The sequence below is a fragment of the Zophobas morio genome, unplaced genomic scaffold (assembly GCF_036711695.1).
Source record: "Zophobas morio isolate AGI-343-1 ecotype UQ-CSIRO unplaced genomic scaffold, CSIRO_AGI_Zmor_V1 ptg000046l, whole genome shotgun sequence".
Lineage (NCBI taxonomy): Eukaryota > Metazoa > Arthropoda > Insecta > Coleoptera > Tenebrionidae > Zophobas > Zophobas morio.
Window position 1 is genome coordinate 5,984,300 of NW_026972151.1, and position 27,607 is coordinate 6,011,906.

Genomic DNA, 27,607 nt, shown 5'->3' on the forward strand with positions numbered 1-27,607 from the left:
CAGGGCACGTTCGTAATGGAGATATGCGTGTAGGGTAGGCTTTGTGATAGATAGAATCACCGTCGTGGGGGGAGAACAGCCCCAGACCGGTACCCCCAAACTCCGCTTATGCTACAACGCCCCAGGGGTACTTTTGTTGTGCTCCTGTTAATTGCCGTAACTTAAAAAAAAAGCTGCCGCCACACGCCTGTAATAACTTGTGTATTTGCATCCCGTTACTTGATTCAGTTTTTGCTTTGTTTTATTAAATTTGTGATATTCAAATATTTGCATTGATTCCAAACAGATGTATAGAATTTTCTGTTTGTTCGTTTTTCATATGTGTATGTCTGTCAATTCGCGAGTGTTTTCTTTCATGTATCTTAAGGTGTTTGAAATGTAATATTTCGGTGAATAAAACCCCAGGGGGTTTTTGGGAATGAAGACCGATGGCGCCGTGGCCCTGCGGAACCACCAGAAGGGCACGTTGAGTCACTGTCGCTCTTCGTTTCTTTGCCTCCTAAGGAAGGATTTCGACCTCCCTAATTTTGTCTATTATTTCTTGCGCTCTCAACTCACATGCAGTACATGCTCACTTGTATGAAAGAACGTCTTCCCGCCATTTTTCAAAAACAAAAAAAAACAACGTAGGTTCCTATCTGTTGGACGATCACAGCCAAGGCCAAACTTTGAATTTTTAAATTTTTCGCGGGCCTTTCAATTTTTTTTTCAAGGTCAATTTAGAGGCGGGAAGTTTGGGTTATCACAGTACTTATAACTTGATAAACAAAGGATGAATCCTGACTAAGTGAATTTCATAAAATCTTCTAGCGAATGCTTTATCTGAACAATCTCATGACTGTTAAATTGTATTAGAACCAGTGACGATTAAAATCCTAACATGAACTGTGAATTTACAAACAATAAAACAAATTTACGCCACGTGTTAGCGTCGGTTGAAAAGTCGCATATTTCCGCTTGGAAAAACAGCAATAATTAGCTATGCTTGTTGGGGGAAACTGTGGCGTCGTCGCCGTTAATTAATTTTCGTTAAACAAATGCTTCTCCCTTTTTATTAACTAGCAAAGCAACTAAATTTAATATAGCTATCGCGTCCTTTCACTTACCCCAAACAAACAACAGTGACGCATCTTAACACTCTACCAAGCAAGCCAACTTCACTACAAACCCTTTCACTAGATACTAGCCACAACTTCCCTAGGGGAGCTACCAACTACCAAAAAAAAACTAAACTTGCATATGGTTGCCAATGTTTAACGATTTTCTTGATTGATTTTTTTTTCAAATTCAAATGATTCGAATGTGATTTCGCGCCGTTGTTTTTCTTTCCACGCGAAATTTTAATTCAAAGTTGGTCATTACAACCGGCACATATTTTTATGCCAACGGTCGCACCTGCTCTCCGTTTTTGCAGATGGTGTCCCCGGAATGCAACTAGAAAATGCACATTGGATGGTCATTCAAGAGACACTGGTACACGCTGGAGATAACCCCCCTGAAGATGAACACCACGATCTCGGACATCAAATATCTAAGTAAGTAATATACAATTCACAAGAAACAAGAACTACACCAACTTTCCTATGGAAATACTGCTAGGGTTGTCTCCTTTTCACCTGTCGGTGACTGACGGAAACAGCTAACCCCGATCATTGTATCCCGGGCTTTATTCTAGGGATAGGACTCTTTTAGATTCGACATTATGGGGAGCAGCACAAAAATGGACCAAGCGTTGAATTGAGCGCATCGACGAGATAGAAACGTGGGCAGTGCCTTAGAGTACATATTCTCCGATTGGTTGATTTCTCGGGCATCTTAATAGTTCCGTATTTACTGGTTAAGTAATATAGTCAGTCGATAGCGCGACAATACGAGGGCAGAATATTGCGCACACGCATAATTAATTAAGCCAGTAATAACTTACACGATAAAAGCCATCTGAGTGAAAGGTGATGGAAACTCGATGGAGCGATTTTTCGATTACGTGAGACGTGACGGACCAACTGAATGGCTGAATCAAATAGATTCAACTACCCCCCACATCTAATGCCGTTTCCTACTTATAGTAGTTTCGGAACAGCAAATTTTGTCCATATTTGGATAAAGAATGCGTCTTCCATGTGGACTGGTGAATCACTTGACTGGTCGACAGTGAATTCTGCCCATATTTGGCAAGCGGTGTGTTTCGAACGAATTATTGGAAGGCAATGGAGTAAAGAAACGACCGCGATGTAGGTAAAGGCCGTGGAAATTAATAGACAAAAGGGCGACTTTTCGCTACAATAGGTTTATCTTAAGGGTAGAATTTCCGGTCTACATGAATTAGAATTAGAGTTAGCTTTGATTGGGTGTATGCGGTTTAAAATTTGAATTAACGCGCTATATGCAAACGCATTAAAATTATTATTTGGTTTATTAAAGGAAACATTCTTTTATGTAATTTACCTGCGACTGAAGGACGTCCTTACTTCTAGATTTGATATAGGATTAGAAATATTTTAGGTTCTCCCTTAATAAATTCTGTCCCTTATGAACATAAACTTTGAAATCTCTAATAATTAGTTGTATAATAATAAGTCGACCTTCACAGAAATCTTTATAGTTTTGGCGCAAGATTTTCTCTTTAAGTTTGATACAGCTTTTAAGTTCATCAGAACAGCACTTTCGAAATTCAGGTTTCGTATTTTTAGTATAGGGCACATACTTATCGAAAACGTTATTAATATGTTACAAAAAACGTCGCATGCATGATTAACATCTGTGATCGTACAGATAGAGCTCCAGTTAATAATTCCTCATACAGCCCTGGAAAGTTAGCTTTAGTGAAGTTATAATGCTTTTTTTCTAAAAAATGAACATTGTTCGGTATTAACCTTAATTCTACGCAGGGTAGTATTTATCTCCAGGTAGAATCGGATTATCCCCCCGGACCTCCACGCACAGTCACTTTGGTTACTAAAAACTCCATCTAATAAACGCAAATCACCACTAGATCTAAGATTTCACATAAACGATGATATTCTTGACAAATACTTTCAGCAAGATAATGCCACCGCCCTAAAATAAGAAATTTTTTGATAAATGTTCGATCGATTTTCCTGCAGAGTCGTCAGATCTACGTTTCCTCGATTATTTTGTCTTTCTTAATCTGAAGAATACTACATAACAATAAATTAACGTGAATTGTGGCATTGTATTGTTGGTAGATTGATTTTGTACTTAACCTCAAAAACGAACAGCTGTGACAGTGCAGACTTTAATACACAATACAATAATTCCACAGACTTCTAGTCGACTTTTTTTCTCAATGTTACACTTACATGTATGAAGACAAGTCAATGAGAGATTAGACTAATAATTAAATATTTTATTGGCAACTAATTTAAAAATTACATTTCTATATTTGCTAAAATTAAATGCAATTATCTATGTTTAATTTTACAAATATATACCAAGAACTAATGAGTTTACAATTTAGATTTAAAACCTAACAAAAACAAACAAAAATATTAAGAAGCTGATGACCCACTGCATATAATGCCCTGGCTTAGAAAATATAAAGGAACTGTTATGTTTTTTTTTACAATTAAATACTTGTATCATCTTATATACATTATAACATCAAAAAGTGTAAAGAAATACATAATAGTGAAAAAAAGTATGTACAATTTCCGCAATGTTTTTATGGACCTTGAGTCTAAACAGTAATAAAAAATATTGCGAAAACCAACAACTCTACAAAATCTATACATTAATGGTATATAAAATAAAATAGTCATATATATTTTTAGATGTACTGCTAGACACCGATAGTCGGTATTTAGTACATCGCTAACAATTATTGTACAAGGATCTGTCAATTTTACACTTGGAAACATAGATAACACGGTTATATTGTTGTCATTTTTTTTTTATACTGAAATCAGTTTGAATTAATCCAATTCCGTTAATGAGAAAAATCTGGTGACGAGTCATTCAACTAGTGCAAAATTTTCGTACAAACTTTATACCTTTAATTCAATGTCATCACAGTGTTCTCTTAAAATTTAGTCCACAAAAATAGACGAAATAAACCAATGCAACATATACAAACTCGCAAACCTGTACATAACAATCCTCGTGATTAGTGTAAATTTCATCGGTTAATAAAAAAAAGTCGAGTGCACTATGTGTTTTATTATCGTTATAAAACAAAAAAGACATATCTGGACTGAAATATTACATTTTCCAAAAATCGATCGTTAAACGAAGAAGATAAAATAAAACACTAATAAAATCTAGCAATCAATTGAACTATTTAAAAAGCCAAAATAAAACAAACAATTATAACGAATTCATCTAATCACAGTACGTTCAGCCTTTATTTTCCCTTATTCATCGAATTTACCGAAATCTCCAACCGAAACTATACCGCAACTTTGGAAAATGCAATGCGACGAGTTCAATCAATTACTGGACGCCGTTATCTGGGGGTTACTGTTTGTCGGCTGGCCGTTGCTTTGCTTGCATTGATCGGGGACTTCCCCGCAGTCTCTTCGCAGTTTCGAAAAACAAAAGGCGCACACACGGACAGGGTTGTAGAGTTGCTCGGATGGTAAGGGCGTGCTGTACTCTGAGCAACTGTTGCAGAAAATCCGGCCGCACTTCCTAAACAGAAGAAAAAGAAGCATTATAAGGAGTGTATTACATAGAAACGTTTTTCTTTAACCGCAAGAATGACACTACGTTGTCGGGATACTTTGTAAAAAGAGAACCGTTCAAGAGAGTTGAAAAATTTGACGTACCTTATCATATCAGGTTATTGTAAAGCCGTCACAAAACTTGCAAATTTGAAGCTATTCTATTTGTCTACTAATAAAATTTTACATCCTGCAAAACCGCAAATTATATCTTCAGTAGCCTACGACTGAACAGGATCGTATTTACTCTACGCTGTAGTCTGGACAGAGGTCTAGGTAGTTATTATATAAAAAGTTGGTTGACAGTTATTTTTGTAAATTGTTAAATTATTTTGTTTACAATAACCGATTGCGATTACACTGTCCATGGTGCACTGCTAAACAAAATTGTTTAATCATCCCCATTAACGATTTCATGGTGTCACCTGGAAATTTCTACTCTGGTACTTGTGGTTTCTGAATGCGCCTTCATTTTTTACTCTTGGGCATCCAAAAAATTTATCGAAAGAAAATTATGATATATATAAGTTTTTTCGGTCCCGGGGTGCGATTTTGTTTCTCGATCGAAGTGATAAATTATCACTTGCGATAAATGTCATTGCGTAGCTTTTAAATGCAAAGTTTGCATTTATTCTTTGCATATAAGCTTATTAAATGCTCAAAAGTTTACAATTACCTTCATTTTAAGAACTTATAACTCAGAATTACGATTTTGAACTTCTATTTTGGCATAAATTTCGAGGTTATGGGTGGGATTTTGTTTCTTGATCGAAGTGATAAATTATCACTTGCGATAAATGTCATTGCATAGCTTTTAAATGCAAAGTTTGCATTTATTCTTTGCATATAAGCTTATTAAATGCTCAAAAGTTTACAATTACCTTAATTTTAAGAACTTATAACTCAGAATTACGATTTTGAACTTCTATTTTGACATAAATTTCGAGGTTATGTCTCCAAAATTTATCACTTCATTCAGAGCTATCGAGAAAATATCACTCTATGAAGACTTGATTTCGTGACAGAATCGAGAAATGTGACAGAAATGTCTCACCAACTCAGCCTCTCAACCAATCAACAAAGGAGATTTTATCGCTAAGTTTTTTTCGATCTAGAAACAAAATCGCACGCTATGCCTCCAAAATTCATCACTTCACTCAGAGCCATCGAGAAAATATCACTCCATGAAGACTTGATTTCGTGACAGAATCGAGAAATGTGACAGAAATGTAGCATCTCAACCAATCAGCAAACGAGATTTTATCGCTATCGAGTTTTTTTCGATCGAGAAACAAAATCGCACGCTGTCACCAAAATTCATCACTTCACTCAGAACTATCGAGAAAATATCACTCCATGAAGACTTGATTTCGTGGCAGAATAGAGAAATGTGACAGAAATGTAGCATCTCAACCGATCAGCAAACGAGATTTTATCGCTATCGAGTTTTTTTCGATCGAGAAACAAAATCGCATCCATGGGGTGGGAATTTATTTCTATAACGATAAAATATCGGTACCGATAAAATGTGGTCGTCTTTTCCTTTCGCATCGGAAATTTATATTTTCGTCCTTGTCATTTATCGCTTCGTATCGTATCGGTAGAAACAAAATCCCACCCCTGAAGTACAGTGCAACTTATACAACTTTTTCGAAAATTTACAAAATTTGATTTTAGGATTATTTTTTTAAAGATATAAGGGTGCATGTTTTACGTGAATTTTTCCATTACAAAAATTTTCTGGAACATTGGGTGGGCCATTCTGGATTTCACGGTCAAAATGTACGATTATTTTCCTCTTGTTTGACAACATGCTTAATTTTTTGAATGCAATTTTGTTGCCATTTTCTTTTCTTACTACAAAAAAATTGATCGCTGAAGTACAGTCCAACAAATTCAGCTTCTTCGAAAAATTATAAAATCAAAATTGTTTTATACAATTTATATGGCATTTATACGTATTTTACGGTCTACATGATATTCCTAACACACATAAAATTTGACAACAATCGGTCTGGTAGTTTCGAAAATTAGCTGTATATTAAAAATCGACAGAGACGACAGATGGAAGGAAACGCGAGACCCACTTTTCCATACTCTTAAGATTAAGAAACATCGAGAAAACATGAAAGTAGTCATTCTGTGGATGGATCACTTTTTTCTTACACTGTGACTGGTACTATTTTGTTTTTTCCCCTAAAATAATGGATTTCTTTGATTGTACTTCAGGGGTAATGGAGGTTAATAGCTGCTAAAATAAAACCGATTTCGGCAAATGATATACTCCTAAGACAGGAGAGGGTAGATGGGCGGGGCTAGTGCCTGCTAAGATAAGGCTGGTTTTGGCAAATGACCTACCCTCAAGAGAAGCGCGGGCGGGTGGGCGGGGCTAGTAGCTGCTACGATAAGACTGACTTTGGCAAATGACATATTCTCTAAGAAAAGAAAGGGTGGGTGGGCGGGGCTAGTACCTGTTAGGATAAACTGATTTTGACAAATGGGATCCCTCTAAGAAAAGAGAGGGCGGGTGGGTGGGGCTAGTACCTACTAAACGCAGTTTTATCTTAGCAGCTACTAGCCCCGCCCACCCATCCTCTTTTCTCAGAGGGTGTTATTTGCCAAAATCAGTCTTATCTTAGCAGCTACTAGCTAGGATAAGTCTCATTTTGGCAAATGACATACCCTCTAAGAAAAGAGAGGGTGGGTGGGCGGGGCTAGTACCTGCTAGGACAAGACTGATTTTGGCAAATGACATACTCTCTAAGAAAAGCGAGGGTGGGTGGGGCCACTTCCTTCTAAGATAAGACTGATTTTGGCAAATGAGATACCCTATAAGAAAACAGAGGGCGGGTGGGTGGGGTTAGTACCTGTTAAGACTGATTTTGACAAATGCCATATCTTCTAAGAAAAGAGAGGGGTGGTGGGTGGGGCTAGTACTTGCTAAACGCAGTTTTATCTTAGCAGCTACTAGCCCCGCCCACCCACCCTCTCTTTTCTTACAGGGTATGTCATTTGCCAAACTCAGTTTTTATCTTAGTAGCCACTAGCCCCGCCCACCCACCCTCTTCTCTTTTCTTAGGGGGTATGTCATTTGCCAAAATCGATCTTATTTTAGCAGCTACTAAACCCCACCCACCCGCCCTCTTCTTTCTTAGGGGGATCTCAGTAGCCAAAATCAATCTTATCTTAGGAGATACTAGGTAGGATAAGACTGATTTTGGCAAATAACATACCCTCTAAGAAAAGATAGGGTGGGTGGGCGGGGCCAGTACCTGCTAGGATAAGGATAATTTTGGCAAATGAGATCCCTTTGAGAAAATACAGGGCCGGTGGGCGAGGTTAGTACCTGCTAATCTAAGATCGATTTTAGCAAATGACATACCCTCCAAAAAAAGAGAACGTGAGTGGGCCGGGCTAGTAGCTGCTAAAATAAGACCGATTTTGGCAAATCACATACTCACTAAGAAAAGAAATGGTGGGTGGGCGGGGCTAGTAACTGCTAAGACAAGACTGATTTTGGCAAATGAGATATCCTTTAAGAAGAGAGGGGGGTGGGCGGGGCTAGTACCCTCACTACCCTCCTAAAATAAGCCCGATTTTAGTAAATGACATACCCTCTAAGAAAAGAGAGGGCGAGTGAGCGGTACTAGTAGCTGCTAAAATAAGACCGATTTTAGCAAAAGACATTAGAGGCCCCAAAGCACCTTGAAATTTTTTCCAAACAAGAATACCTAGAACCTCAAGATTGGTTTAAATTTTTCAAAAAGGAAAAACAGGGTCACAAAATTAACTCAAAAACTGGTCAGGTCAGAATTTTCCAAAAATAGAACACGAAAGTCCCCCAAAATTGTTTTAAATAATTAAAAAAAAAAAATCTCCATGGGCTCCCAAGAATTTTCCGAATTAAAAAAAGAACACTGCGCTCTCAAGACTTTTCAAATGCGTAAAAAATAAAACACTAAAAGTTCAAAAGATTTTTTCAATTTCATTCAGCGACAAAACACCAGACTCCTTTAAATTTATCCAAAAATAAAACACCAGGGGACCAAAAATTAATTGCGTTTTAAAAACTTTGACAATTTCTGATACGTCAAATATTTTTAACTGCTTACTCGATTTTTGCTGATTTGTACCTTCGTTTTATATCAGGCAAACATTGCTGTCAAATTGAATTTTTTCAAATTATAAAAAAAACAACCATTTCTTTGTACATTCTAAACCAAATGGTAATTAAACATGGTCATGGGCGAGAGAAATATTAAGTAAAAGTTTTATTACTAGTTATTGTGATAATGAATATGTTGCCTAATTGTTGATAACTCCACCCAAATCTTTTTACTATTTTTCCCAGATTCACCAGTTGATTGTTAACAGCGTAGCTGAGAGTTAATCCGCCATTTTCCAAACACCCGGTATATATAATTTAAAGTAGAGGTATGTACGGACTACTTAAATATAGGTAAATCAGTTACGGTGTAGGAATATATTGTTTTATAAAATTTATATGGCATGTACTAATAAAATTTTAAGATGACGTCATCAAATTGTCGGTGGGGACGATGGATAAATTTTACTTAGCATTTTACTGTCTGCACGATATTCCTAACATACATTTTGACAACAATCGGTCTGGTAGTTTCGGAGATTAGCTGTATAATAAAAATCGACACAGAGAACAGATAGAACTTTTTCATACTCTAAGGGCCGGTTTATCAATGCTCAGTTAAAAGTGTCTGTTAAGTAACTGTCAGATAAGGGTAACTAGCAGTTAACGGAGGTAAAGTGTTTATCAATGCACGATGTTTCTTCCAGTTTCGTAGCTCGAAGTTTAGCTGTTACTCTCTTAAGTTGGTAACGCTCACCCCACTGGAAATGAGTTGTGATTGGTCATTTCAAAACTACCCCGACCTTGAAAGTTCCATCAGATTCGATCCGCACTCGGTATTCAACGATTGTATATCGCGTTTCACGTGATCAATCATGCAAAAACAAAATTTAGCATTAGAAGTATTGGAAATTAAAAATGAAACAAGTAGGTACACCTATAAATAAATACAGAGAGATCGAAAAAGAAATTAGCCAAAGTTGGCCATGGACGAAAAGGCGTTTGTCTTAGTTTAAAAGAATTTTTTATTAATCGTCACGTTGACAAAAGTAATTTGCACTGTTATCAAACGAAATTAAAGCTTTTTTGTTATTAGAATCTTCAGAAATGGGATAAATTTTAGACAAAATTGGAAAACGGTGATTTTAATTCATTCTTATGTGTTTTAAAAGTAGGGTCATAATTCTAATTACCCTACCACCGTGATTACGACAAACGGCTTGTCGTGCATGACCTACTTCGATTAATTTCTTTTTCGATCTCGCGGTATTATTAGATAGGTTTTTAATTTTTGGTACCTACATTAGACCTGGAAAATAATCAGCTAATAATAAGTGTTTTTCTCATCTTTCCTCTGTCAATTTGTTGCACAACAAAAGTCCTCATCAAAATATTGTTAAATTCATAACAGATTTATTTGGATTTGTTAGGTTATGTTGCCACTAACTGGTGGATAACGCTTTAACTGACAGTTTGAACTGTCAGTTAATTTATCAGGCACTTTGACCACCAGTTTTGAGCTAGCGGGTAATGATAAACAGGTTAACTCACAGACAAGCTTTAACTGCCAGTTACTTTAACTTAACTGCGCATTGATAAACCGGCCCTAAGAGATTATGAAACGTCGATAAAACATGAAAGCAGTCATTCTTTGGATGGGTCACTTTTTCTTACACTGTGACTGGTATTATCTGTTTTTTATCCTAAAATAGTGGATTTGTTTGATTGTACTTCAGGGGTGATGGAGGTTATGTCTAATAACTTTTTTTTAATTAAAAATAAATATTTAATTATTTACTACCATCAATAATAACGGTATTTAAGAATAAATACGCTAAAGAAGTAATAACGTTAATACTAAAATTAGTACAATAAAACATATCCAGCTTTTTGAAAAATTACAAAATTTGATTCTAGGTTATAGGTTTGTTACAGTTTTGACTTTTTTTTTTACAAAAATCTGGATGCCTAGGGTAAAAACTCAATACGGATTCATAAACTACAAGAATACGTTATTTTATACAATTTAAGTAACATTGACTGTTGTAAATTTTGGAGATGACGTCATCGCATTGGTGGTGGGGATGATTAGACAAATTTTGGTCAGTGTTTTATCATATATACGATAATCCTAATATACATACAAAATTTGACAACATGATTAAACTGCAGGTAAATAAGGATGCTATTCGTATATTTCAAGTGAGTTTTTCTTAATAAAAGGCAATTGTTTAGTAAACCATGAAATTAATTTTTATTTGACACTTATTTGACCGTAAATGTGGAATTGAACAACAAATACATTGGTATTACCAACATAATTCTGTAACATTAAATTTCAAAGCTTGTTAGACGCCTTTTTTTCTCGATCACACGAATATCAATTTGGATAACTACAATAACAACAAAACTATTTCCAGAATTTCGGGAAAATAAGGTATATCGTTTTTGAATTAAGCAATAAAATAAATTGCGCCATTCACAAATTTTTGAGACATTCTGTTTAATAAGCAAAATTAAAAAATATGAATGCATTAAGAAACCACAAATGAATAAGATTTCTCTAGTAATTTTAAACGAAAGTTAAAAATAGGCCAATAAATAAACTGGAGAAATATGTAGGAGTATTTTATAAAATTTAAGTATTTACATACATATCAGACTGTTTTGTTCACAGTTCATATAATCTATACGATATTTATTTCTAAAATACAATATTAAATTCGTAACGTAACGTAAAAACTACACAGGCTATTGCTTACGACGAACTTGAGCCACATTCCTAGTTAATACAAGTGTCGATTTTAGGGTCTTTGTTATTTTTGTTTTATTCCAAACAATCTATAGTCATGAAGTTTGGTAGTTAAAAACGACAGAAGAAAAAACTTTGTTTCTTGGTACAAAAAATGCTTTTTCGGGCCTCGTAAAACCGTCGGACTCCGTTATGATCCTACATTAATCCTCTTACTCATTTCTAGAACCTCTTTTGGTACTAACGAAGAAAATAACTATTTTTTTGTGAATAAATGAAGTCCAAACAAGCAATAAAAATATATAAGAATTCTTACTGTGGAATCTTTGTAGTGTGAAGGTTAGGAGGATGGATAGCAGCATGCGGAACATGGGGGCGTTGCAATCAGTTTCATGTTTTTTTTTTTTTAGTCAAGACCGTGAAGCGTATAGAGATGAAATTGGCCATGGTGTATGCCAGTTCCATTGATAACAAGAGTTAAAATTTTATAACTTATAAAAACTTACTTTTGTCGGTTATATTTAATCACATTTTATAATTATGCAAAATCATTTACCGAATAAATAGCAGAGATGTAGCTCCCAAAGAAACTATCACCGGTAATAACGTAGACAGTTTATCATTAGTTCGAAAAAAACAGTCAGTATAATTAGTTTGACAATATATTAGTAAATAAAATAGAAACCAAAACATTAAAACACTGAAAGCGGTTAAAAGGAACGTGATTTCTGATTGGGATGACCAGAATACACCAAAACCTCAGGGTCAAGAAACTTCTGGTGACGAAGAGCGTTTGTGTTTGGGAATTTTTCACTGGAAACGATGGAGTCAAGAAGGTTCGAGAATGGAAGCATACGAGACAGGAGGAAAAAGTTAGTGTATTAAACTCAGACAGAAAGCCACGGTTAAGAGTAGAAGTAGTTTGGATTACAATATTGATTGTTAAGAGAAGCAGCAGCTGAACTGGTGGTGTAATATAATACAAATATAGATATTTTTAAAAACGATCAGCAGGCTCTACATTTTTTTAATAAGTCTTTATTTACCACTAAGAAAAAAAAAACTTTCGGTCTAATATTAGTTTATTTTTAAAATATTATAAGTCTGCCAAAGTACAAAAATCTGGTTTAATATAATATTTTCTAAATGGGCCAACAGATACAGTGAAAGTAAGATAATTCGTGATCAGGCCATCCTTGGATGCGAATTATGTATCTCTGTCTTAATTTACTTTCACAGGGTTAGCACATCGTAGCCAAACAAATAAATAATGCAATATTACGTCCAAGGATAACTCAATTGCGAACTATCTCGAGCACGCGACATTACTGATCCAGCTATCGACCCCCTACTCTAGCTGCCCTCTTCCTGGACTACTTCTACTCATAAAGACGCCACACTTCATGCAACTATATACCTAAGAAAAGTATTAAGTTTCGCAAGACATGCCACCAACTTAGCTTCCTACAGAGGTAGACTTACCGGCAATGGTGCTTCCTCCTCCCAACCCAGAACTCCATGTTACACCCTGTACACCTATTAACGGCGTGATCGGGCACCCACAGAGTACATTCGGTCAACACATTATCTTCCAAAGCCTCCCACGACATATCCGACCGTAAAGATTCAACCGCTGAGGCTTGGCCTTCCCCCGCACTGCAAACAGACTCCACGACGGAACACTACAAACAACAAACCTTTAAACTTCAACCGCCACACCACCAACCAGTAAAAATATATATGTCAAACACAACGATATTACGCATGCTGGTAAAAAAACAGAGTCAAAATCAAATCAACAACTAACTTCACGACCATTAGTGTGTTAATTTAAAAGTTGTGGTTTTGACTGGATTGACTGACCGCTTTATTCGTAACGGGGCTCGAAATTCTTTGGGGGCTACTCAACACGCTGCGATTTGACGATTCCGATTCGCTATCAGACTACGGAAGAAATGAACGTCAAGTAGGCGGTTGATCCGGACAGTCTGGAAGAGGCGATGCCGAGGCGGCAATGCTGCCGTGGTACTCAGACCCAAATATAAGCCTCTGGGTTATCCAGCAACGAAATAGTAAACAATTTTGACCAAAAAATTGTATCGATCGGCGTCAATTTTCACTTTTTATCCTCGAGTTTTGAGGTAAGCATCGTAATTTTACGCAATTTATTGTCTAATTATGAATTGATTTCATCCAGTGCGTTTTTATTTTGTTAGTGCCAATTTAAAGGTTGGTCGTTGTCGCGAGATTAGTCACTAGAGACCTGCACAATGTTGACTTGGTATGATGTTCTGAATATTTTCTTTCATAATTGTATTGTATTGCTTGCTTTGACGTGATAATTTGGAAGAATTGGTTAAATAGCGTTAAATTCGATTATTTTTTACTTCTTGAGCGTAAGCTAAGGAAGTATTGTAATTTTTACATTACTTCGGCAGTAGTCTACAGTATACTAGGGTCTGAAGTGCTACAACCAGTTTCGCCTCGACATCGACTCTTTCTCTCGAAGTAATAAGTGCTCACGCCGACAACTTACGCTATCGTCGATTTTTTCGCTATCGTTATTGTTGCACCGATGGCACGCCTGCCTCAGGAGCGCCTGCCTGTACGTGTGCAGCTCCTTTTCTAGAAGTTCTTCTTTTCGCTGAAACAAAAGTGGTTTTTTTATATTTCTAACGTATATATTTTATATATTATTATTAATATTATTGGGACCCACCACTGACCCGGAAATGACCGACATTCAGGCAAGATTTATATCATTACGAGTGGATATTTCAGACCTTTCACTCTTTTTTGCGAAGAAAAAGTTGTTTCCACAGAACTTCCCTTAATATGAGTAGTGTAGTCTTCTTTTCACAACAAGAAAGGTAAAACATGTTTAAAATGGTAAATTTTTGTAAGAAAGTATGGATTTTGCAATCAGGCTCCGCCCCCCGGTCTGACAACGAATGAAAAATTCATCACAATTGAGCTTGGGATGGATATGGGTGGGGCTTATTTTTTTTTTCTTAATATACATAGTATTCTTTGAGAAACACGATATTGAAAAACATGTCTTACATGGTAATTTCTTGTAGAGAAATAAGGAATGTGCAATTAAGCTCCGCCCCCTTGGCTCACGACGAATAAAAAATCGTCAGAATTGAGACAGGGTGGGCGGGCGGGCTTATATTTTGCCTTTATTTTTTTAATATACATGCCATCTTTTCACAACATGAAAGTTAAACGCATTCATTAATTTTTTTGAGTCACCCTGTATAAGCAAATCCAAAAAATATTAATGGAATGATAAATCATAAATATAGACTGATCATACTGTGGACATTTTAGATAGGATTTGTTTGGCCAAATTTTGAGCTGACGCCATCAATTTTTTGGGGGGGATAAGCAAATATATTTTGATAAAAAATGTATTATGCTTATCATGACTTTAAAACATCTGCAAGATTTCAAAGCATTCGGTTTTGCAGATTCAAAATTAAATTGCAAAATGTTTTATAATTTTGATTTTTTTTCCAAAAATCTGGACGTTTCGCATACATTTTTCAAATGTTTCTACATATGTCGTTTTTGTAAATATCACAATTCCTTTCAAGTAAGAAAAAAAAAAAAAAAACAAAAATACACTAGTGAAATCATAATAAAATAAAGATTGAAATATTTAAAGTAATGAGTGATAAAGCATAACAGGAACAGGGAGAGTAAATACCAGGAAGATAAAACAGGAGTAAAAGTAGAGATCAAAGAAATGGCATAGAACAACAAACTAAAGAAAAGATACGATAAATAACGAATTGACAAAGGAGGAATTAGAAATACAAAAAAAAGTAGGGACACCGAAAGAGTATGAGAAGAGAAGTCAAAATTAAGTACCAAAAAATTGAATTTGGGGAAAAAGAAGATAGACTTAAATCAAACGTCAAAAAAACCAAAGCACTGAGAAGTAATAGCAAGGCAAATACAAACAGGCCGTACCAAGCGAACTAAATGGATATGAATAGGGAAATGAATAAAACACGTAACAAGAAAGAGAAAAGTAATGTAGAGAAGAGGAATTGTTAGCAGAAATGATAAAAAATAATGTGGAGATGCTAGGAATTACGAATACAAAAAATCTGGTGGTAAGGTTTAGATCCAAAAAAAAAGGAGCGGAAGAAGAGGTAGGATTAATAATAATACCAGACTTATTAAAAGGCATATATAAAAAAAAACTATGTAAATGAAAGAATATTAAAGATAGAAATAAAGATATTTAACCAAGAAAACGAAGATGCAACAAAAGAAACTGAAGATATCAGTATTAGATTATTTTCTAATCAGAAAAAGAAAATAGAAAATGGTAAAAAATGTAAAAGTCACAAGACAAGCTGAAAAAAAAATATTGACCACTATTTGATAAAAATAGTTTTTTAACCAAATCTAAAAAATATGAATGGAACGAGTATATATATACGAGTATGGACATTTTACTCCTAGATTTTTTTTGGAGGGGATAAGCAAATATATTTTATTAAAAATTTATTATGCTTATCGTTACTGTAAAATATCTGCAAGATTTCAAAGCATTCGCTTTTGCAGATTCAAAATTAAATTGCAAAATGTTGTTTTATGATTGTGATTTTTTTTCCAAAAATCAGGACATTTCGAGTTAAATGTCAACACGGAGTCAGAAACTACATGTGTATGACTATGTTATTTTATACAATTTAAAACCCATTTACTACGTACAATTTTGAAGTGATGACATTACAATATTAGTGGCGATGAGTAGACAAATTTTGGTTAGCGTTTTACCATCTGCAATTTTGTATTCCTACTATACTTTCGGAGATTATCTGTCTAATAATAATCCGGACAGCAGACAGACGGACAGATAAACAGACAGACAGACGGAAAAGGGAAACCTATTTTTTCGTACTCTAGGGGCCATGAAACGTCGAGAAAACGTAAAAGTGGTGAGTCGGCGACAGAGTCGATTACAATACTTCCTTCGCTTATGCTCGGAAAGTAAAAAGGAGATAATGAAACATGTCAAAACTATAGGGAAACAACATCAATGAATACAGTGGAAAAAGAAATCGCATGATCAAATTTTATAATTTTTCGAAAAAGCTGGAATTGTTTTATTGTATTTTAGGGGCGAGGGAAGTTCTGTCTTCTGTCAATTTAAGTTCCAACCATCAATATTTTTTTTACTTTTTAGTTCATCGAATTACATAATTTCTTTTTCATTTCGCGTTTTTACTTCCCGAGCGTAAACTAACGAAGTATGTATAGTAGTCTGAGTCCATCGGACGAATTGTCACTTTTATGTTTTCTCGACGTTTCATGACCCCTTCAGTACGAAAAAAGTAGTCTCCCGTTTCTGTCCGTCTGTCTCTATCCATTTATATTCGACACGTAATCTCCAAAACTGTTGCACCAATTGTTGTCAAATTTTGTATGTATGTTAATGTTAGAAATATCATGTAGATGGTTAAATACTAGCCCAAATTTGGCTAATCATCCCAACCAACATTTTGATGACGTTATCACAATGAACCGGGTTTTAAAATGAATTTAATGTTATACAAAACTATATACTGATATACTTGTAGTATACGAATCTGTTTTCAGTCTTTTCGCAAAAACAATTGCACAGTATAATAACGTGGCTCAGTGGCTCAGCGAACCGGCTTAATCTCTCTGTTTTTTTTTTTAATAGATAGAATTTTCTTTCAACAACAGGATAGTTAAACATGTTTTCAGTTTCTTGTTGGGAAAAGAAAACTTCGTATATTAAGAAAAAATGGACCAAATATAAGGCCCGCCTACCCGCCCCTTCTCAATTGTGATGAATATTTTATTCATCGTGAGTTGAATGGCGAAGTTTAGTTGCAAACTCCTCATTTCTCTACAAGAAATTTCCACATGAAATGTTTTTAAAAAGGTAGAATTTTTTAGAGGAATATTGATGTTACAATTAAAATTCGCCCTTCGGTCTGATCAGGAATGAAATTGAGATCGGGGCGGGTGGGTGGGGCTTAATTTTTGTGTGTTTTTTTTTTTAATATACATATAGGGTTTTCTTTCAACAACAGGATAGTTAAACATATTGTCAATTTCTTGTTGGGAAAAGAAGACTTCGTATATTAAGAAACAATGGACCAAATATACAAAAAATTTAAAAATGAAAACTCGAAGAGATAGGGTATAATTAAAGCAAAAAAAAAAACACGAAAAATTGTTAAAATAAAGAAAATAAAAAATTGAAACGAAAAATTGCAAAATTTAAACTTCAAAACTCGAAAAAATGAAGGAATAAAAAAAATAAAAATTGAAGAAAAAATTTAAGTCAAATAAGTTGCGGGAACGTTATTTACGCCACTGGTTTTTACTTTATAGAGGTTATCAGAAAACAAAAATTGCAAAAAAAAGATAATTTTTCAGAGAAATGGGATCTATTTGGGTGCAGGGGCGAGGGAAGTTCTGTTGATTTTTTTTTGTTCTAAATGAAGGATAAACAACTTATGAGCTAACTTTGATGCGATAAGTCCTTAGTTACGGGATCATGATATGGTTTATTACTAAATCTCTTTAATATACAGGCTGATGGAAAAATGACGTAGGTGTTCGATGGTTAAGAACGCTTTGAAGAACTCGAAAAAATGGTTTAAAAAATCCCTGCACCAAACCTTTGAAAATATTAAACGTCAAAGTTGAAGAATTAACTTTTTAATTTTGAACTGCATTGTCTGAAGACAGTTAAACAATTAGTTATGAATAATTTAATAATAATTTACTAGAATACGATTTATGCCATTTTTTATTGTTGATTCATATCATTTTTGACAATGTTTATCCGAATTTTAGATTCTCAATTAAATTCACATTAAAACATATCAGATTTACGAAGCTAATAATTAATTCTTCAATTTTGAAAGTTAATATTTTCAGAAATTTGGTTCAGATTGTTTTAACGATTTTTTTTTCGAGTTCTGCAGAGCCTTCTTAACAACGTACCATCAAGCAATTAGATCATTTTTTCATCACTTTGTATTTATACAATTTATCTTATCTATCAATATCAGCTTGGACCGCGAAAAACCTCTTTCGACGTCTGATAATGCTAAACAAACATGTCTTAACTAACTTGGTAACGTTCAGAAATTTAAAGGAATCAATCATATTAAAAACAAAATTCTAAAACGTGACATTGTTCGCCGGATGATGGTAAATTTCAGTTAATGATTATGATGGAATTGTGAAAAAAATTATAGAACAATCTACTGTGTTTACAAGTGACTGACAGTGAAAATTTTCCGTATTTTGGATCAAAAAAGAGACTTTTAGTGACTATTGCAAGCAAAAGTGATTTTAGTGATTAAAGTGACTTCAGTGGAAACCCTGAGATTTCTAATGTAAGTGATATATATTAAAATTACTTTTTTAAGCAAAACCGAAACAAATAAGATAAGATAATTTATTGGTGTTAAAAACGAATTGTTTTTTCATACTCTAGAGCGCAGAGACCAGTTCGATCAACTAAAAAAATATGGCTGAGAAATATCGTAAAAAAAGCACCATTGTATGTTTTCTTTTCAAGTTTTTTGAGTCATAACCATCATAGAATCGCTTGAAAATTCGCACATGGATAAAACATCACTTTTTACAGGGCGCAGAGTCATTAAATGTTTGTTAGTGGTACAATTTGTTTAAATAATAACGTGTTTATTAAAATCAAAATATACCACAAATTAATGCAAAATACGTAGAATAATTTTAACAGGAATATCAGAGGAAAATTAATGATCTATTGGTTAGCAGAGTTTTTAACAAAAACTAACACTTATTGAAAAAAATGGGTATCGATTCGACAGATTTTGAGTACTTTGCCGATGGGAGCGCCACTAAAATTTATGGAAGCGACTTTCCAGGTAAAACCCTTATCGCCTGCTCTACCATAAGCTGATTGTTAGCGTTCTCGGCTGATTTTTCTAATTTATGGCAAGGAACTCAGTTTTGTAACAAGCCGCCAGGACCCGCCATAGTAATCTATTGTTAAGGAAATTAACTTTTACGCAATGAGGTACTATCATAAAACCGAATTAAAACTGGGGAACTATAATATTATTACGCCACTCAGGATCCTGAATCCAATACACATGATTACTAAAAATTCATTGTAATATTATTGTTAATATATATTTTGCTTTGTTAATTAATAAAAAAAATAAATATATTTATAATAATATATAAAATACAGCTTTTGTTTAACACGTATAAGTAGCTAAGTGTATCTACTACTTATCCTATTCCGGAAAGGAGGTGTTTTAAAAAAGCCCTACGCCTAGTAACTTCTCCCTTCATTGTTTACTCGAAAAAAGTGCTCGTATATGTTTTCATTTGCCGAAAGATCATTTTCAAAATATATTTATGATAAAAATCTGCAAGTCTTGGTGATGAAAAATGTACTATTAATAAATTATTAAAGTACATAAAAAAATAGAAACAAATTTTATTTATTTAAAAAAAATCTCTCGCAAAGGCAGGTTCCTCTTTCTTCTTAAATCAATTATTCCTTTGGGTGTCCACACAACAAAATAAACTTGTGAAATACCCGTAACAAGCATTTGTCCCTAGACTTGAAAGCAGTAATCATGATTTTTTTTAGTTTCAATTCTCTGTCTGTCAATGTACAAAATTTGATTCTTTTTTTTCTAACCGCTTCTTCGGGAGACAAATCTTGCGATTTTGAAGGGCATTTAATTTCGACTAATGCACTCCTATCCTCTAGAACCCTGTCTGGACTAGCAGCCAAGTAAGGAAATTGTTTTGAACTAAACAAGCCACACCGTTCAGTTTTTATATTTTTATTTATTTCAAAACACTTGACAGCTTTTTCCTCACTTTGTTGTCCATAGTAGGTATGATTATTACCTCTAAATGTACTGTACAACAGTGTTGCTGTAGTTGAACTAAGTTTGTAAATACATCCAAAATTTGAAGCCGTAAACCTAATTTCTCTTTCTTTTGCCCAAATGCCTAGTGTCTATTTCAATTTGGTCTAAATTCAAAGATAATTTTCTCAAAAAAAAAAAAACTCTTTGGCTGTCACAAATGTTTCTACATCCATGTCAGGATTGTCCAAAAAATATTTAAACCATAATCGCAGTCGGGACCAGCATACGTACATTTTTTTACGACATATTTTTTTTACGAATACTTTGTCTAAGACGAGCTTGTTACATAGACAAACAATATTTTTTTGTTATTAAACCAGGACCGTTTTAATCACAATATATTTACTTATCCCCTCTAAAAAATTGATGACGTCACCCCAAAATTTTGCTGAATAAATCCTATCTAAAATGTACAAAATATGATGAGTCTCTTCTTGTAATTTATCATCCCATTCATATTTTTTGGATTCGGATATATAGGGTGACTCAAAAAATTTAATGAATGCGCAAATTTATTCTATTAATTCAATCAGGAACAACAAAACTGAATGCTTTGAAATCTAATGTGAAAAAAAAACATAATAGGCATGCAGTCGTCACGTTTCCGATAGCGAGGGACCATTTTTTTTTATTTTCCCATTTTCCCATTTCTCCATTTCTCAATTTTTCAATTTTTCAGTTTGGGATTTTTTCACTGTTTAGATTCTTTAGTTTTCCTTCCATTTTTAAGTTTTTCAATATTTCAGCTTTGGAATTTTGCAATATTTCGTTTCTTCAATTTTTCAAATTTTTGATATTGTGTTTTCTCGGTTTTTAAATTTTCGATATTTTAATTTTTCAGTTTTTAAAGTTTTAGTTTTTTAGATTTCTCACTGTCTCGACTTTCCGATTTTTCAGTCCCATGATTTTTCAATTTGTCGAATTTGTAATTTTAGATTTTTTGTTTTCTTTGATATTTTGAGTACTCGATCATTCGATTTTCTGAGTTTTCTGGCTTAGATTTTTTTGTTCAATTTTTGGATTTTTAAAATTTTTGTTTTTTAAATTTTCCTGTTGATCAACTTACTGGGGTTTCAATGTTTAGATTTTTTGATTGTTCAATTTCTCGATTTTTTGAATTTTTACTTTTTGATACGATTTTTTCAAAAATTTTTAGTTTTTCAATTTATTAACTTGACGATACTTCAGTTTTGCTCGATTTCGATTTCTCAATTTTTCGACATATTACTGTTGGGATTTTTCAATTTATCGATTCTTCAATTTATCGATTCTTCATATTTTCGGTTTCTCGAATTTCTTCATTTTTCGATTTCTCAATTTTCCGATTTTAAAATTTTTTTATTTTTCAGTTTTCAATTTTTCGATTAACTGATTTTTTGATTTTCCCATTTCTCTATTTCTCGATTTTTCAATTCTTTGTTCAATTGTGATTTTTCAATTTTTCGATTTCTGAATTTTTCAATGTTTCAGTTTTGGATTTTTTCACTTTTCCGATTCTTCAATTTTCCTTCCATTTTTCAGTTCTGGTATTTTGCAATGTTTCGGTTCTTCAATTTTTCTATTTTTTGATGTTTCGATTTCTCGGTTTTTCAATTTTTCGATAGGTATTTTAATTTTTCAATTTTTAAGTTCTAGATTTTCCGTTAATTTTTTTGTTTTCCTTGATGTTTTGATTTTTCGATTATTCGATTTTTCAAATTCTCGGTTAAGATTTTTTGGTTTTCCAATTCTTCGATTTTTAAATTGTTTAACTTTTAGATTGTTCAATTTCTCGATTTTTAGATTTTTCAATTTTTCGGTTTACCGATTTTTTTTCATTTAAAATGTTTCAATTTTTCAATTATTAACTTTTCGATTTTTCTATTTCCGTCTAATTTGATTTCTTGACTCCTCTACTGTTGATGTTTTGATTTCTCGATGTTTCAGTTTTTGACATTCCGATGTTTCGATTTTTCGACTTTTTCGCTTTTCGAGTGTTCAATTTTTTGATTTTTGAATTTTAGATTTTTGTTTTTTGGTGTTTCGATTTCCTAAACTGATTGGAACAGATTAAATTATGTTCCTCAAAATAGCAACTCATTTACACCATAAGAATTTTTTTCCAAAATTAAAAAAAAAATCGGAAGAAGCGATATCGGACGATAATTATTACTGTCGCTAGGGTCACCTTTTTTAAGAATTGGGATAGCATTCGCAACCTTTAGGCAGTTAGAGAAGGTACAGGTTTTAATACAAGTATTAATTAATTTTGTGAGGGGGGATAACATAATATCTCTGATAGTTTTGATTATTTCGACACTAAACCCATAGACGTCTCTAGATTTGCTGTTTCTCAATTTATTAATTACTTCTCGAACTTCGGCACAAGATAATTCCCTGAATTGAAAATACGAGACATCACTATTACAATCACTACACATTAAAAATAAGGGGTCATAATTTGAAGGAGGTATTTTGCTGGTTACATTCCTAGCAATGTTACAGAAAAAAACATTGAAATCATAAATCAAACAGATAAAACTTTTGGTTTCAACAGGACACTGCGCAGGTGTCATTTTGGGATAGGATTTGAGCAAGTAAAACAATTCAGAAGTGACGTTTCTATCAAAATTATGTTTTCGATAAATCAATTAATACATGGATTATGGAAATAATATGTATCATTGACACTACAACATGCTTAACTCACCTTATGTTCTTGTATGATTTGCCACAGCCTCTCTTGTGCGACCGACGTCACCGGTATGAGCCCGTCGTCCCCCAAATTATAGGGGTGTGTCTGGTGGTGCCAGGGCCGGCTTTGCTGTAAACCCGTCTCCCACCCGCTACTACTCGACGCCCTCGAGTACATTGGTGAAATGCTATATTTGGACATTTCTGCTTTACTGCTCGACGCATCGTTGACGAATTTCAAATTTTGAGCAGACAACTTGTAGCCGTCGGTCGAGTCGACGCCCTCTTCCGGACTTTGGAGTTTCTCGAAGCCGTTCACTTCTAAAGGGGATGAACTGCAACAAAGAGCAATGTAGAACGACAAAAGTAGAGTCCCGTTAGAGTAAAGTCGTTAGTTCTTCGAATTTAGGAAAGCGGGTTTTCGTTTTGGAAAATTTTAAACCGATGTTAAACTAACCTGGAAATGGGGTTAGCGGTAAGTGTGCGAAGAGGGGTGAAAAAAATCGACGCCAAAAGGGAATGGAAGTGTTAACGTGAGTGTACGGACAAACGGGGAAATACGAATTTCCATTTAAAAAATCGTGCATGAGAGTCGACTAAAAAGAAAAGAACAGAAAATAAACACGTGCACAAAGTTTTCGGTTACAATTTGCCGTTGAGAAAATGTAATAGTATATTAAAGAGATTCTTAAAATATAAAACTGTGCAAACAAAAATTGTGGAACCTATTGCAAAAATGGGTCAGCACGCACGCCAATTGAATACAAAGAACCGAAAGCGAGCTCGTTTTTATCATCTGACGCAATAGTAAGTTAGTCATATAAATTTAGAGTTGCGATTTTTTCATTTGAAGCTACTTTCACATTTTAGTATGAAGAGTATTTTAATCATTTCAGATTTTCTACAAAAAAATATCTTACGAGGTCAGTACAACTTTTAGGTCATTCAAGCCTGGTTTGGAAAAATTAGTCTCAATTTAGTGGTGTTCAATTTAATATTTGAACAAATCTTAAAAATTAGATTCCTTTCGTTTTCACTTTTTGGTAACAAAAATTTTTAGTAGTGATATGTTGGGGGTTCTAGCCCAGTCTGATCTAATGCTGCTGCCGCAAGAGTGAATTTACGTAAAAGCATTATTCACAGGATTTTCCTCATTTCCAAAACAATTTTTCGCTTGAAATAATTCCTTCCAGTTATGGAAAAATTATTTCTATTAATCCTATCCCTCAAAATCAATGTCATCATCCATTTTTTCAGTTGACAATACTGTTTAATAAAGAGGCTTTGTGTGGTATCAAAGCAAAGCTCTGAGTACGTTTCATCATCTAATACAAGTGATTTTGGATATTCAAGAACTCATTCGGTTCTACCAACCTATTTAAGTGAATTTAAGAGAAATGTGAGAAAGCCGTCTTGTTAATATTTACAGAAAAATTGTTCCAAAATTATTTAGTAGAGCTTCCCCCGCATATGAAGCTTAATACATCCAGTCCATTTTTTAATATAAATAAAAAAATGGTCGAAGATTACTTGTCATATCCAGCTCTTTCAAAAAAATAAAAGATTTGATTTTGCGAATTTTATTGTTTTTTTTTAATGGCAACTATTATAAGCTAAAATAAAAATATGTATCAAAGTTTGAGTAAAGGTAAAGAAACGTGCCAACCATTTGTTACAAGTGAATTTTTCTATTACAAAATTTTCTACGAATTGTACTAACCGGATCACAATGCCGACGGTCCAGACTTTTTTATTGTTCTGACTTCCGCTTATTGAATAAAATACTACATTTTATTTTGATTTTCGATGTTGTAATTCACATTTGGTTAATTATAACTTGCCTCTCCTTAGCTACGGCGTTATCTAGGGGTTATGAAATATCGAGAAAATATGAAAGTACCAAATTGCCCGATGGACTCCATTGCTGTACGTCCTTAGGTTATCCTCGATAAGAAAAACAACTTAAAAGTGTTTGTTTATACATCGGAAGAATGTCTCACAGAAATTAGTTTGATTTGAATGAGTTCGTGCCCTCAAAACAGAAGATCAAAACTATTAAGTAGTAAGCTACAATCGACAAAATGTTCTGAATATCATTATAATTCTTATTAAATAAAGACATTTGTATTTTCACATTTTCGGGGAGATGGGGTGACTCGACCTTAACTTGATCAACAAAAATATTAATGTATTGATGAATCACAAGTAAAAACTCATCATATTTTGGGTGGAATTTATTCGGCAAAATTTTAGATGACGTCATCAATTTTTTGGGGTTGATAAACATATACATTTTGATTAAAAAGTTACCATGCTGAAGATAACTTCAAAACGTCTGCAAGATTTCAAAGTATTCGGTTTTGCAGATTCACAATTAAATTGTAAATGTTGATTTATAATTTTGATTTTCTTTCCAAAAAACTGGACACTAAAAACTCAACACTGAGTCATAAACTACATGTGTAGGACTATGTTGTTTTATACAATTTAAGACCCATTTAGTACGTACAATTTTGAAGTGACGTCATCACATTATTAGTGAGGATGATTGGACAGATTTCGGTTAGCGTTTTACCATCTATATGACATTACTAATATAAATACAAAATTTGACAACAATCGGTCCAGTATTTTCGGAGATTATCTGTCTAATAAAAAACCGGACGGCAGACAGATGGACGAAAACGGGAGACCTATTTCTTCGTCCTCTAGGGATCATGAAAGGTCGAGACAACGTAAAAGTATTGAATCCGTCAGATGACGAAAAACAGACAGAGGGAAACGGGAGACCTACTTTTTCACGCCAAATAGAACCTATTAGAAATTATAACAGTTTTGACGGGTAAATGATGACACCAATGCTCACAAATTCCCGAAATCCTGAAGACATAGAAACTTGGAATTTCGTTCCGATTTTCATGTTCGTCAACCCACACAAACTGAGAATGCAATCAAGTCTATATAAAAAATCGTAAAATTGGATTATACAACTTTATTTTTTTAAAGGTAAGTCGTATACGTAGTTACAATAGGTGAATGTTAAAGCAAGTTAAATTTTAAGATGACGTCATCGATTTTTTCTACGGGATATACAAATATATCTATCCAGCGTTTTACTATCTTCACGATAATACTAAACTACTTAAAATACACTTAACATTTCAACTTAAAACACTTAAAATTCCAACAGACGCCTTCAGACCGAAACGGGAATCTACCTTTTAGTAAAGTAAAAATTTACACGGACAATTTTACTAAAAAGCGGTACAAAATTTTATTCAGGAATATTTTTTGTCTTTTCTGGCAGCTGATAATTGACGAAATTTTGTGCAAAAGAAAAAAATCTGTCGTTCGAATTTTGTCCGCCATTTTAAGCAACGTTCTTAGAGTTAAAAAAAATATTTCACGCGTCCCACGTGCCGCTCCCCTACCTGATATTATGACTATCCGAAACTAACGTATCCGTACTAGTCTCCAGCCTCTCCGCCGCCCCCACGTCGCACACCGTGTTCTCCGACCTGCTCTCGCTCTTCTCCGTCAGCTCGTTATCCGAATCTACTTCGCTACTATGGTTATAGGACGGCGTCAACTCCTCATTCAAGCACGCATTTTTCAACACAGCCCGAACGTCCTCCTCGCACTCATCCACGTCAGTCTTATCACCGTTTATCACATTGTCGGTCAGAACGCCACCGTCCGTCGTCGCACTACCGTCCACTGGCACTACGTCAAACGTCGGTCTGCCGTTCACTCGCACGTCTTTGTATATACAGTCCCTGTTGCACTCGACCTCGTCCGGGTCGTTGGATAAAAAATCGCCACCGTTGGACGACAGCTGCGGAAGCTGCTGCTGGTCGGCGGCGGCGTGGCCGTTGACCATGTCCTGAGCTGGGGCGCTGCTGCTTTCCTGAGGAATCACTAACTTCTTATCGATATTAATACTAGGGTCGCTGCTGCGTCGGAACTGGGTCGGGCCGGTGCCGACGTCGGCGGCGTTGATCAGGTCGCCGTACGAACGCGTCTTCGTCATGTGCGACGGGGAAGACTCGGGCGGGCCGGGGCAGGAGCCGGAACCGCCGTCGGTGCTGAAGTTCACCTCCCAGGAGCCGAGGTACACCTCGTGCCAAAGGTGGAGGTCGCGGACGTTGGACTGCGGCCAGAGGACCTGAAACATCGTTGACAAATACCAGGATCAGCTTACTTTCTTAGCCGAGGATGCGCGCGCATTTTCGATTACGTCATACCGACTCAGCGTAACTAACAAGATTAAAGTAACCGTGTGTACTGTTCGATATTTCATTAATTGTTAGAAAAAGTCAAACAGCGACTTTGTACGGTTTTTTGAGCAGCATAAAGTAACGTAATTTTTAACTATACAGGGAATTTTTTGAGTTATTTTACTTTTTTAATGGAACACATTCTTTATTGTTAAAATTCCGTTGCGATGTTGCCA

General features: G+C 34.5%; 1 protein-coding gene across 4 annotated transcripts in view; it reads right to left on the bottom strand.

Moving 5' to 3' along the window:
- Positions 1 to 3,352: 3,352 nt before the first annotated feature.
- LOC135142019 (myotubularin-related protein 4) overlaps positions 3,353 to 27,607 on the bottom strand; it is a 77,071-nt gene continuing 52,816 nt past the window's right edge. For all 4 annotated transcript variants that reach the window (XM_064073653.1, XM_064073654.1, XM_064073652.1 and 1 more), the window contains exons 9-14: positions 26,586 to 27,319; positions 23,171 to 23,489; positions 14,073 to 14,180; positions 13,400 to 13,480; positions 13,019 to 13,218; positions 3,353 to 4,647 (exon numbers count right to left, since the gene is read on the bottom strand). In XM_064073653.1, the coding sequence (XP_063929723.1) occupies positions 4,446 to 4,647; positions 13,019 to 13,218; positions 13,400 to 13,480; positions 14,073 to 14,180; positions 23,171 to 23,489; positions 26,586 to 27,319 (1,644 nt within the window). In that variant the 3' untranslated portion in view covers positions 3,353 to 4,445. The remainder of the gene's footprint in view (positions 4,648 to 13,018; positions 13,219 to 13,399; positions 13,481 to 14,072; positions 14,181 to 23,170; positions 23,490 to 26,585; positions 27,320 to 27,607) is intronic.